This window comes from Rhinichthys klamathensis, unplaced genomic scaffold (assembly GCF_029890125.1).
Source record: "Rhinichthys klamathensis goyatoka isolate OS25496 unplaced genomic scaffold, OSU_Roscu_1.1 h1tg000147l_1, whole genome shotgun sequence".
Taxonomy (NCBI): Eukaryota; Metazoa; Chordata; class Actinopteri; order Cypriniformes; family Leuciscidae; genus Rhinichthys; species Rhinichthys klamathensis.
Genome location: NW_026606682.1, coordinates 1494963 through 1509062, shown reverse-complemented (window position 1 = coordinate 1509062; position 14100 = coordinate 1494963). Strand labels below are relative to the sequence as shown.

Sequence of the window (14100 nt, the reverse complement as noted above, 5' to 3'; positions counted from 1 at the left end):
ACTTCATAAATTGTATGAAAATTGTGGAAATAATGGTTCATATCACTCAAAACACATATGGAAATGGAGGCGCCCTTATATGGGCAGTAATGGAGTCTGGTTGTCATCTAGTGAAAAAGTTTGGTACTGCGCCCAAACAAAATCTTACTGAAAGCTCATTTTTTGAGATATTAACCTAAAATTTGAAACACAACTTGTTCAGATTTTTGCCTTTGATTTTTTTGCAGTTTTAGAGTCGCCCAGGTTTTGAAAATATGTATTTTATATAAAATATGAATAATTAAATTTTTTACATTGTACATTTTCATAAACTCAAACTTCTATAACTTTTTTTCTGTTTCACTTTCTTAATTTATTTCACTTCTACAAAAATCTGCCAAATGTCTTCTTTAAAACAAGACCAATCTTACGTCTATATTCCGAAGCATTCTTGAATTACAACCATTTAAGTTCGAAATGTGCATTTTCATGTATATTCAAAAAAGGGGGGTGACACTTAAAGGGTTAAGTCATGTGACATAATTTAACGTACTATTCTTTGAAACATTAACTATACTGTACTTACTGTTTTTGAAGCGTATACTGTGCAGTATTCAGTGAGCTTAATCAATGTCGTATTTGATTCTGAAACCGTCTGGCTTCTTCATCTTGTTCCTGTAACAATAAATAACAAAATTTTCTGACAACAATATAAGAATGTCATTGCATAATACTGTTATGAAATATATATAAACAAATACTGAAAATATGCTTATGTAACAGCCCTTTGAGATGATGTGAAACCAACAGAATAACTGGAGGGTAAATTCATTGTAAAGTGACCCAGTCAGTCAACATCATATGCTGTGCGCAAACACTATTTGCATAATTACTGCACCAAATTAGGTCTAAAAGCCTTTTTCAAAACCTGTGCCTGCAAACACTGTCATTTCAAATTTGGTGGCAGTGAAGTGACAGTGATATGTGTATGGAAACCGTTTAACTAGATGTTCTTTGAAGGGAGAGGAGCATGGGTTTCCCTGTCAACACCATCTTCTCAGTGGCAGATGAGGTCAGACAGGAGGGGGGTGTTCTAAACTGCCAGCAGGATGAAATTTAAGACACGCTCCGAGCCACCCCCCATCTGTGACTCCTCCAATCCGACTGCACGTTGTTATTCTCGGTGCCCTTTAAGATTTATGCTGGTCACTTACGTCTTTCCTTCGCTTTGCGACATTGTGATAGGTAAGATGTATATATGTTAGATTCGCATGGACAAATCTGTGCTGTACTTACACCGTAGCAGAATTTGGGATTGGTTTGTGTTATCAGCTTCCCATATCATTGTGGACCATTCATACATCCAGTTATAAGTTGTTTGCCTGGTGTGCAACTTTTCATGACCTTTGGAAGTTAGATGCATGCGTGGACACCTGCAATGTGGACAAATGCAAGGTAGAAAAGTCAAATTATTACATACTCAACTCTAGAATAAGTAGACAGCACTTTTAATCTCTCATCCCCTAAAATGAAGTTGCAGTTATCGATCAAAGTTTACGCACTAAATAAAATAATTCTATACATAAAATGTTACATACGAAATGTATAACTAACAACATCACCTAGTTTCATTCGATTTGGGTTTTGACTAGAGTGCTGACAACTAGTGTTGTTTCGTTTTTGAATGAATCATTTAAGCGAACAAAGCATTCCGGTTCGAACGAATCATTCATGTTTTCCGTTCACTGAAGCAAGTGACCGATTTCCTCCAAGTGAGAACGAAGCTTGTTCGTGAATAACTGATCTATAAACGTCATTTATATAGATCAGTGTTAATATACCCTGAAATATGTGTAGCCTAGTATGCTATAAATATTCTATTCAAGTCTGCGAGTCAGCGTCGTTCAAAACAAGGAGAGAAATAAGAGTGCGGAAGAATTATGAATGTTAACATGACTATACATAAAAAATAGGTAACTTATATTGAAACAACATTAAACTACTAAATGTATTATTTATGCTGTTAGCTATAGGTCTATATAAATTGGGGGGAAAGCTTTATGCGTCGTTATGGATTTGAACGACACTATATTAAGTGAATGAGTCGATTCACTCACCCTTTATTTTCGCTTGTCACCACCTACTGGCATTCATTAGCTATGTAATCTACAGAAAATATCACTGAACGAATTAATTAATACATCTGATTCTGAATAAACATTTTAGTGAATGGGGTTAAAAGATTCGAATCAAAATAGTAAATAAAAAAAATCCAAACCACTCTACTGACGACAGAAGCACACATGCGTAGATAAAAAAACCGCTTTAAAATAACGTTAGTGAAGTAACGTAAGTTTCACCGACTTGAAAGAAGCACCTCAGGGCGGCTCAAACTAATTTCTAAACATATTAAAACAATGACATTAGTCGATACCTGCCATGGATTGAATACATCCTGGTTCTTTCTCTGTCGAATCGCCAAATACTAGTCTGTACGACATAACGAATTAATATTAATTTCATCATGCAGACGTTGCTTTGAATTCTTCTAGGCGCGTCCCCTCACGTGACTAATAAATATTCATGAGCAAAGCTTTCTCTGTAGTACTATTGGTGAATTCGTTTCCTATCGAGGAAGTTATCGTTTCGAGTAGTGATTCAACGCGCTTAAGCATTTACAGTGAATAATATCATTATCGATAGAGAAGCTTCATATAATGTGATGAACATAAACACAAAAGAAGGGCTCATTTGAGACGGTAGGCTGTTCTTTACGTGGCTTTCTATTGCTGATGATGTGGAGCACAACCTATCAACCGTGTGTAACCTATCATTGTTTTCATCTGTCATTGTCAATATCATGAGTCGATAGCATTTAGCTTCAATCCATATACGTGTGAGATACATTTATTTGTTAGAGGAACGGTTGTTGTGAGATTTGAGGCAAGCTTCAGTGATATATCTGTGGGAATGTGACTTGATATTGCTATGGCAACGTGTCATCAGTGCTTATGGACCAAAACATGAGCATCATCATCGGTGTGATTAAAGATCGAAGTGATACAAACCTTTCAGATCAGACTGTTGATACATCGTGGATCATTATAGTGGTAACACGTTCTGTTTAAAAAGTATCCCGAAAAAGCTAACTTCCAAAACACTGATTAACATTACGCTAATACAGTAACATGCAGCTTTACCGTTTATAAATGCCTTATATTCAAAATCCCATCCCTTACAGATATATCACTAAAATACACGTTAGGCTACTCAGATTGTACAGTGGGGTTCAAGAGTATGCAGCCACATTGAAATGATATATGTAATTAAATAGAAAATTTTGAACACAAGAAAAAAAAGAACACAAATCAAATCTGGTTGGGGAAGTTCTGTTTTTTACTAAGATCTAAACATATATGTAATATTAGTACATAGAATTATATTTTAGCAACATATTTCATATCACATTCAATTTTATTTAATGTTTTTCTTTACATAAATAATGCTACAAATATATTATTAGAATGACACTTAAGAATCACAATTAACAACAACAATGTTCATCACCAAATATTTAAAAGGATAGTTCACCCAAAAATGAAAATGTTGTCATTTAGCCTATACCCTCGAGTTGTTCCAAACCTGTATGAGTTTCTTAGTTCTGCTGAACACAAAGAAAGTTATTTTGAAGAATGTTGGTAACTAGACAGTTGATGGTAGCAATTTACTTTTATAGTAGGAAAAAAATACTATGGAAGAAGTCAATGGGGCCCTGAAACTGTCTGGTTACCGACATTCTTCAAAATATATTCCTGTGTGTTCAACAGAACAAAGAAAACTCATACAGGTTTGGAACAACTTGAGGATGAGAAAATGATGACAGAATTTTCATTTGTGGGTGAAATATCCCTTTAAATTGGTTCAGCTTTTCACTCAAAATAATTTTTCTGATATTATCATGTAATGAATACATTTGTGTTGAATTAGAAGAAAAAACGTATGACTTATGAATGCCAACTGTGTGTTTTGGCCTAAATGAAATGTTTTATTGATGGACTTCCTGTTTCTCAGAGGGAGCGGACCGGAGACTCCACCATGGCAGGCGACGAAGTTCGACAGAGGAAAGGAGGTGGCCGCAAGAAGTCCAAAAAGGGGAAAGGGAAGGGGCAGGGTGCTTTGGATCGGGCTGGCAGTCTAGATGAGCAAAATGACCTGCTGTTGCCGCCTCCCATCATACCACCTAAAAAGCCTGCGGAGGAGAGGATCAAAACGGCCCAGGCTAAGATAGAGGATGAGTCGGCCATTTCTATCTGCCTGCAGGTGCTGATCCCATACCTGCTGGCTGGGATGGGGATGGTGATGGCAGGTATGGTGCTGGACAGTGTGCAGGTAAGAGACTTTTGAAGAACTTTCTGCAAATTTACACACCGTTTTATCGCCTGACATGTCTTTGCAACAGTTTGAGGTTGAGGCTATAGCAACTAATGTGCCCACTTTAATTATCCAGCATGTCAAGTGCTGGTATTTATGGTCCTCACTTACAGGAAGCAGAGTGTGAGGCAAATTAATGTGGTCATTAAAATTCATTCGGAAGGAGAGAGACCGGACAAAAAACTCCTATCATGAAGCATTAAAGCAATAGTTCACCCAAAAATGTTATCAATTTGAAGTCCTACAAATCTGTTTGTTTTGTGGAGCACAAATTGAGATGTTTAACAAAATGTTAATGCAACTTTTCTTTCCATACAACAAAAGTGAATGGGAAAAGTGTCAAGCTCTAAAAAGAACAAAAAGACGTAATAAAAGTCTCTAAAAAATGGAATGTACAAAAACATTTATTGAACGAAATGTGCATTTCATGATACAGATGGATCCTTTCATCCATGAAATTTGGTGTCCCTCAAAAGAGAAATAAACTCAGATCTCAGAAGAAAAAAGTCCGAATTGCAAGATGTAACCCCAGAATTCAGAGACAAAATGTCAATTATTGCGAGACGTAATTCAGAATTTGGACTTTTGCGATATATAAACTCGCAATTCTGAAAAAGATAGTCTGAATTGAAGATATTAAGAAAAAAGTCAGAATTGTGAGATATAAATTCTGAATTCAGAAACAATCAGAATTGCGATTTGTTAATCTTGATTTCTCACAACTTGCACGTCGCGTAGCTTTGCACTGAAGACCAACGGCTAAGGTCAGGATTTTCCTTAAAGGAGCTGTATGTAAGATTGTGGCCAAAATTGGTACTGCAATCACTTTCAAATTACTGTAGAGCTGTGTATCCCCTCCCCCTCCCCCTGACTCGAGGTTGCCAGATAGGCTGCAGGATCCAGCAGGAACATAGGCTGCTACAAGGAGCTTTCAACTAGAGCAGAGCTGGCAACCCGGATGCCGAAACACTACTGACTTTGTGATTGGTAGATAGGTGGAGGGTGGGGCTTCAGGCCAAAACACAAGATGACAACATCAACATCAGTTGAGGGCTGCAACTTCACTTTTTAAATGACAATATCCTGGCCGTACTACTGTTGTCAGTGATATAAGTATTTGAAATGAACATGATTTCTTAATGTCTAGTGACATATCAGGGCCATTTTATGATTAATTGAAATACATTTCTTACATACAGCTCCTTTAAATAAAACACAACATTTTTATATTGTATACTCCCAGAACACTTGGAATATATGACACGTGTCACATGGGTTCATTCTGTGATATTTTTTGTCTCTTTTAAAAAGCTTGATGCTGGTCGCTATTCACTGCTATGAGACCATTTTTTTTTTTTCAAAAGTCTCCTTTTGTGGTCCGTAAAAGAAAGAAGGGCATATGGCATTAGAACAACAACAGGATGAGTAATTTATGACTTAATTTTCATTTTAGGGTGAACTATCCGTTTCACTCAAAATTGAGAGATAAACTCAGAAGTCAGAATTGTTAGATAAAAAGTCCCAATTACCTTTTTTTTCTTTTTTCTGTGGCAGAAACGGGTTTCCACATGAGACTGAGCAAATATTGACAAAAAAGATTCTTTTAAAGAACGCCTCCCTAATAATCGTTGTCTCAAGAGATGCTGTGTCCTGATGCCGTTTAATGAATGCGTTCAGAGGTGTGTGTTGGTGATGTGGGTCTGGATTTGCTGCGTCACTGTGCCTGCTCACGACCGAGCTGGGGTTGTTTTTAGCTGAATCATGCCCCTCGTCCAAACGTGTCCTCTACGCACTGGCAAGCGGTAGAGTGGTGAGTAATCGAACAACGCTTGCTTTTACAACCCCATGGGTTCTCAATCTGTCTCTTTGTCTCTCATACACACACTTGTTCTATCTCGCTCTCCTCCTTCGTCTTTCCCCCCTCTCGTCCGGCTGCCAAGCACTCAGCCCTTTCATAGCTGATAAGACAGGTTCAGTTATACGTCAGGGGAGACATTAGCAGAGAGCAGGACAGGGGGACAGATGCAAGACTCTGAGCATCTGAGTCAGATGAAATGGTTGATAGGAAGTGATAAGGCTCAGACTGGTGACTGTTAAAGGGCCTGATGCACCGATGAGGAGGGGGTGAAGAGGAACGAGTGGAAAAAAGCCTCAACATGTGTGTTCTGTCACGTTCTGGACCTGTTAGACCAGGCCTGGTGACGGAGACGTCGAGCCAGACAGGACTGTTCGTCTAGTGAGTCACGACTCCTGTGGCGGAGAGAAGATGCACTCTGGAGATCGTAGCGCTCGTGTACATGGACGTTCCAGCGACCTGCGAGTGAAAAAAGCGGCGGCTTGGGAATTATCATAAGAGTCCTCCAGAGACAACTCTCATCAAGGCATATGTCGAGTCTTGAAGTTTTTAAAAGTGGATTTTGATGCTCAGAGAACCAACCGAGGAGAAGGAGACTTGAAGGTGAAGATTCCTGTTGGATTTGTTGGCATTGATAGAACTGAAATATACATCAGCCATCTTGTTGGGCCTTTGCTATCGTGGGACAATCTGAAGATACTAAATTGCCTCATCGTTTAATCATAAGTACATCCTGTCTTTCTGAGTCAGCATATTATTTTTCTTCTTCCTAACCTAGATCATGTTCTTGCCTGTTTGTCTTGAGCTTCTTGTTTTGTTTTCGAGACATTATGAAAGAAACGTTCAGCGATCTAGGAGAGTGTTGAAAGCTTCCAGGAACCCTCGTTGAACCTTCCGGTTACGTTGGGGAATGAGGTAACCGAGATGGTGGTCACTCGGTTAGAGCTGGAGCTCTGTTATCAGGGAACGAAGCTCAGAGGTTTCACCTGCAAGCTCACCCGTTCGGCTCATGGCTTTCTGCCGGAGAGCTCGTACACCATCGCTGCGCAGGTCTTCCTGCCGTATCTGCTGGGCGGACTGGGGATGGTGGCGGCCGGTATCGTCATGGACATTATCCAAGTATGAGCAATTTAATCTAGATTTGCCATATTTCTTGGTTGATATGTTATTGAAATTGCATTTTTACAAATTGTAAGTAATGATGTTTTCCAAAAGTATTGATAAACATTGGCGATACCATGGTTCAGTGGTGGGATTAGATGTAATACCATTATACCACCATTATAAAAAAGTACCTTTTTTTTGGACATGTACCATGGTAGTGCTATGACTTTGTGCCATGGAGTTCCACCTAAATACCATGGGAGTCCTACAGTAGTTTCATAAAGGCATGATACTACCATATTCATATACCATCTTCATGTTACTTCAAGAATACCATGATATACATGTCTAAAAATCATATTTCCATTGTAGCATGTCCCTAAAATCATAATTCTGTGGTACTTTTCTACTTTTTTTTTTTTTTTTTGGTGTTTTCTTAGTTAGTGGGTAAATGTTGAAGCATATAGATATTGAAGTTTAAAGAAATAAGGCAGATTAATAAATGTATTAAGAATAATAAGAGAGGCAAAATCACTGTGATTCTTTGACTGGTTTTAATGCTTTAATAACATGACAGCTAAACAGAATTGTATCATAATTTATTAATCTCAAATTCATTGATTAATTTATCAATTTATTTGCAACTGGTTCACTCAATATTTGCTATTTTTCTGCTTAATTCATAGCTAAAACACAATTTCCTTTCTTCCTGAAAGCATTTCAAATACAACTGAGATTTTTTTTTATTGTTAACCAAAACCAAAACAATTTTTTTCCTTTTCTCATTTTTGTTAATATAAACATAAATATTAGATGAAATATTTAAACCAAAAAACTTAAATGAAAATAAAATAAATGAAATGTAAGTAGTAATACTAAAACTGAAATAGATTTAAATTAAAACTGAATAGAAATGAATGAAAAAATGTACATAACAAAATCACTCAAACTAAAATTAAAATGAAAACTGAAAGTCGAAAAATAAAAGCGAATTTAAAATGTGAATGAATTCTATAATAGTATATAAACAATACTAAAATAACACTGCTTTTATATGTTCCATTATTGCACCTTTACATTAGATAGGAAAATGTATGTAGATCTAAAGCTACTGCATTCTAACGCAAAATATCCCAAAACAAAATAAAACTTAATGTTTTGTATACAGTATGCAGTTATCTCATGGAATATCAGCACAATTCACAAGCACATGCTAACTTCCAGTAACAGCTCCTCGTCTTCCTCATGTCCTCCAGCGGTTGGCATGGACTGTGTTGTGTGTCTATTAATTGAATTCTCATGGGGGCAGGTGAGATAGACAGGGTGAGAGAATGAGAGCTTGTTTGTAGAGGTCTGAGAGAGAGAGAGAGAGAGGAGGAGAAGTGGGCTAGATCCCAAGACGGGCCTGTGACGTGACACCAGCCTCTCGAAACAGCCTGCACTGTGCGTGTGGTAAAAATACCATCCCCTGGCTGACTGGCTGGCTGGCACCGGTCTCTTATCTGTTTATTTAAACATTACGGTTATTTTTAACCGCATGATGAGTGGGCTTGTGAAGAGAGGAGCGCTCAACTCGTATACTGACACGTACTAAATATAAACGCACTGCACAAGAAGCCATTCATGTTCAGTGAGTCACGTCGACTCTTTTGTCAGTATGCACATTATGAGATGATATTTATGATTTAGCTGATGACTAGTTTGTGTTTTGACTGTAAGAATCAATAAAGAGCTGAAACTGACACCTAGTTGGATTAATCTGAAAGTATTAAGGCGTCACACAGTTTAAAAAATATTGACTGATGGCCACATTAGCAGTGATGTATGGGAAAGCCAATGCACTATTCTGTGTAAAGTATCTGTTTAGCTCAAATTCTTGAAAAGTTCAGTATGGACCTCAGGGCAGGGCTTCAGTTCCCAGCATGCAGTGTGACTTAAATGGATAATGAGAATTATTATTTTACTGTGTACCTTTTTATTTCTGCACCAGTGTTGTTGTATTTGTTGCCCCTTTGAATCATATAGCGATAATTGAAAGCGCTTTAAATTTGAAATGCATTTTCAACTGTGAATTTTCTAGTTTCAGAAGATTTTATTTTTATTTATTTATTTATTTTTGCGTATTGAAACATATTTTTGCATTGTGTTGCTATTTTTTTATTTTTTTTATTAAGGACATTCCCTCCCCCTAGTCTCTTGTTAATCCTGTAATAATCATGCCTAGACACAGTTATTTAATTTTTGTATTAATTTTAAAATCTGCATTAATAAATACCACCTTGATGTATTTTATAAATATATTTTACAAATAATTTTGATGATGTGCTTTAAAATTATTATAAGTTTTTGTTGAGATATGACCCAGACATTTCTTGACAATTTTAATGAGATTTACACTTAAAAAAATCTTTCTGGATACAGCAAATTCTTTAAGAACTACACTCACCGGCCACTTTATTAGGTACACCTGTCCAACTGCTCGTTAACACTTAATTTCTAAGCAGCCAATCACATGGCGGCAACTCAGTGCATTTAGGCATGTAGACATGGTCAAGACAATCTCCTGCAGTTCAAACCGAGCATCAGTATGGGGAAGAAAGTTGATTTGAGTGACTTTGAACGTGGCATGATTGTTGGTGCCAGAAGGGCTGGTCTGAGTATTTCAGAAACTGCTAATCTACTGGGATTTTCACGCACAACCATCTCTAGGGTTTACAGAGAATGGTCCGAAAAAGAAAAAACATCCAGTGAGCGGCAGTTCTGTGGGCGGAAATGCCTTGTTGATGCCAGAGGTCAGAGGAGAATGGCCAGACTGGTTCGAGCTGATAGAAGGGCAACAGTGACTGAAATAACCACTCGTTACAACCGAGGTATGCAGCAAAGCATTTGTGAAGCCACAACACGCACAACCTTGAGGCGGATGGGCTACAACAGCAGAAGACTCCACCGGGTACCACTCATCTCCACTACAAATAGGAAAAAGAGGCTACAATTTGCAAGAGCTCACCAAAATTGAACAGTTGAAGACTGGAAAAATGTTGCCTGGTCTGATGAGTCTCGATTTCTGTTGAGACATTCAGATGTTAGAGTCAGAATTTGGCGTAAACAGAATGAGAACATGGAACCATCATGCCTTGTTACCACTGTGCAGGCTGGTGGTAGTGGTGTAATGGTGTGGGGGATGTTTTCCTGGCACACTTTAGGCCCCTTAGTGCCAATTGGGCATCGTTTAAATGCCACGGCCTACCTGAGCATTGTTTCTGACCATGTCCATCCCTTTATGGCCACCATGTACCCATCCTCTGATGGCTACTTCCACCATGTCACAAAGCTCTAATCATTTCAAATTGGTTTCTTGAACATGACAATGAGTTCACTGTACTAAAATGGCCTCCACAGTCACCAGATCTCAACCCAATAGAGCATCTTTGGGATGTGGTGGAACGGGAGATTCGCATCATGGATGTGCAGCCGACAAATCTGCGGCAACTGTGTGATGCCATCATGTCAATATGGACCAAACTCCCTGAGGAATGCTTCCAGCACCTTGTTGAATCTATGCCACGAAGAATTGAGGCAGTTCTGAAGGCAAAAGGGGGTCCAACCCGTTACTAGCATGGGGTACCTAATAAAGTGGCCGGTGAGTGTATATTGATATGTTATAAATATTATATTTTACACTTTTTATGAAATACTTAAAATTCAGAATTATTTTGAGACTTTTTTTTTTACATATGACCCAGATATTACTTGACCGTTTTGAGCTTCACACTTGTTTATTTATTTATTATTAGTTTATTTATTTGTAAAACCTGAATGTGTTTGTGCCAAACACTGTGCTTTCTAAAATACCAGGAAAATCTCTTTTTTGATGTCTACTTTTTTTGTGTGTGCCTACTTACACATTTCTCTTTTCATTTCATAAATACTGTTTTAATGGTTCCAGGTCAACCTCGATATCATGGAGAACAGTACATTTTCAGTTTCAGACTGTTTGTGTAAATCTGCTCTGTGTGTGTGTTTCAGCATTGGGATGTGTTTAAGGTGATCACAGAGGTGTTCATCCTGGTACCTGCTCTGGTCGGACTCAAGGGAAACCTGGAGATGACTCTAGCATCTCGTCTCTCTACTGCTGTATGTAAAAATATTAATAATCTCTCTCAAGCTGTAACCTTAGTGTTTAATGACCCTGAGTGTGTCTCCATTATTACATCAAAACACTTCAAGCGGTTATTTTCTTCCCTGTGGTTTTGTTTCCAATCTTCCTTAGGCTAACACTGGACAGATGGACGACCCCAAACAGCAGTGGGTGATGGTGACCTGTAATCTTGCTCTTATTCAGGTGGGGGAATCAGAATACACTGGAATACACTGGAAACTGGCTTTAGTACTCAGTCAGAGATAAATTAGACATTACAAACATGAATTAACAGAACAAACTTTCATTAAACATTAAATAAATAAGAATATGAACAATTACTCTGAGACTTCATTCTGCAGGAGTCCTCGGTCTTGAATACCAATGAGAAGTCATTATAAAATGAATTTTTAATCTCTGTTTAATTATGCACGAAGGCATATGATCTGTGATTGTGTGGATGTCTTCCCCAGATTCAGGCCACTGTGGTGGGCTTCCTGGCTGCTCTGGCGGCCGTAGGGCTTGGCGCTCTGTCCAGAGGGGGTGTAGAGCTGGACCAGGCGGCTGTCCTGTGTGCTAGCAGTGTTACCACCGCATTCGTGGCCGCGCTGTCCTTAGGTACACCACTCTTCATTACTTCAAGATGACATGAAATCAATTTACATTCTTTATAGATATCTATGGTCTTATTGTTTATGATTTATATTTTATGAAGAAGAAAAAAAGATTTTAAAATGTAAAGAAATTTCTGTGTCTCTAAAACAATTTTAAAAACAAGAAGACTCCATAACTTAATTATAATAAATAAAATTACTTCACAATCCACAAAACAATGGATAGAATAAAATTGCTATTTTTCTATAAACAAAAATGTGTTCAAAAGTTTAAAAAAGTAAGAATTTAAGTAAATTCATTTTTATTGTGCAAGGACACATTAAATTGATAAAAAATTTCAGTAAAGACTGTTTCATTGACAATGTAATCATTGTTATGAAAATTTTATTTCAAATAAATTCTGTTCTTTTGAACTTTCTATCAATATATCAAACTTTCTATCAAAAAAGGAAGAATCCTTTTTTTTATCACTCTTTCCACAAAAATATAAAGCAGCACCACTGTTTTCAATATTGAGAATAATATGAAATATTTCCTTAGTGGCAAATCAGCATATTACAATGATTTCTGAAGGATCATGTGACACTGAAGACTGGAGTAATGATGCTGAAAATTCAGCTTTGCATCACAAGGATAAATTATATTTTACAATACATTGTAAAACGGTTAATTTCAATTGTAATAATATTTAATGATATGACTGTTTTATGTGTGTTAATTATGTGTGTGTTATACTGTGGTTGTGTTCAGGGGTAAGGTTAGGGTTAGGGGATAGAATACATGGTAAAACTCTACAATAAAACCTTAACATTAACATTAGTTAACTACCTTAGTTGACATAAACCAAAAATGAACAATACTTCTTCATCATTTATTAATCTTAGTTAATGTTAATTTCAACATTTACTAATACGTCATTAAAATCAAAGGTTTTATTTGTTAATATTAGTTAATGCACTGTGAACTAAGATGAACAAACAATGACCAGCTGTTTTTTTGTAAACTAACGTTAACAAAGATTAATAAATACTGTAACAAATGTTTTGCTCAATGTTAGTTAATTTTAGTTAATACATTAACTAATCTATCTATAAATTACAGGAACGTCTGTCTGTGTGTCTGTCTGTCTGTCTGTCTGTCTGTTTATTGAATATCTCCCGAACCGTTAGTCTGATGGATTTCAAACTTGACGGGTGTCTTGCTACGGGCACGAGTAAGTGCAGTGCCGAGTTTGATGTTGTTTGGATTAGAAATGCAAAAGATATCGTTAAATATATCTGTAAAAGAAGCACACATTGAAGTTGTGGTTTAAAAATAAACATTCTGTCAGCTAAACATTGAGTCATATTACAATTTAACCCTTTCACACGTAAGTTTAAAATATTCTAACTGACCCCCCAGCGTGAGTTTTTCAAGGCGACCGTTATTTAGAACATGTCACTTTAATGTTTCCATGGTGACGCGTCATTTCTTGTCACGTGACACAGCGCAATCACAACACAGAGCTGAATGAGTGATGATCTGCTTTTATGTCTTTTTTCCTTTTCTATTCAAAATATTCACACATGTATTAGCTATAACATGAAACACTGATATTCCGATTGTCAAATATGTGCAAGTGGATGTGTTTTGTTGTTTAAACATCTTTATAACGATCGCGTTAGTTGAGCTGTATGCGCGATGGGCGGCGCCATGTTAGTTTGTTTCACAGTTCAGAGAATCGGATCTGTTGTTTCTCACGAAATACATGAAAGTAAGTGGCCGGTGAACTAGGAGAAGAATAGGGTAAAATGTAAAGCTACTTACACAATGTGTATCTGATATGAATAAAACGTTTTTCCTTATTATAATGGAAATGATTATTGTTGCCGTTTCCATAGACATCAGTGTCTATTTTACTAATTCAAAATCACTGTTTTGCTAGTACTTATGTGTATTTAAATGTCTGAAACCTAAAATAAATATTATGTGGTTTAAA

General features: G+C 37.0%; 1 protein-coding gene across 5 annotated transcripts in view; it reads left to right on the top strand.

The window, feature by feature from the left end:
• Positions 1–1112: 1112 nt before the first annotated feature.
• The window catches only part of LOC130090524 (solute carrier family 41 member 1), a 33625-nt gene continuing 20637 nt past the window's right edge, over positions 1113–14100 (top strand). Inside the window, exons 1-5 of one of the 5 annotated variants that reach the window (XM_056257934.1) lie at positions 1113–1224; positions 4051–4368; positions 11396–11503; positions 11640–11711; positions 11981–12125. In XM_056257934.1, coding sequence (XP_056113909.1) covers positions 4075–4368; positions 11396–11503; positions 11640–11711; positions 11981–12125 — 619 coding nt within the window. In that variant the 5' untranslated portion in view covers positions 1113–1224; positions 4051–4074. Of the gene's footprint in view, positions 1225–1349; positions 1435–2578; positions 2739–2975; positions 3090–4050; positions 4369–7029; positions 7385–11395; positions 11504–11639; positions 11712–11980; positions 12126–14100 lie in introns of those variants that run through there. The other 4 variants (XM_056257936.1, XM_056257933.1, XM_056257930.1 and 1 more) reach the window with 4 other exon arrangements.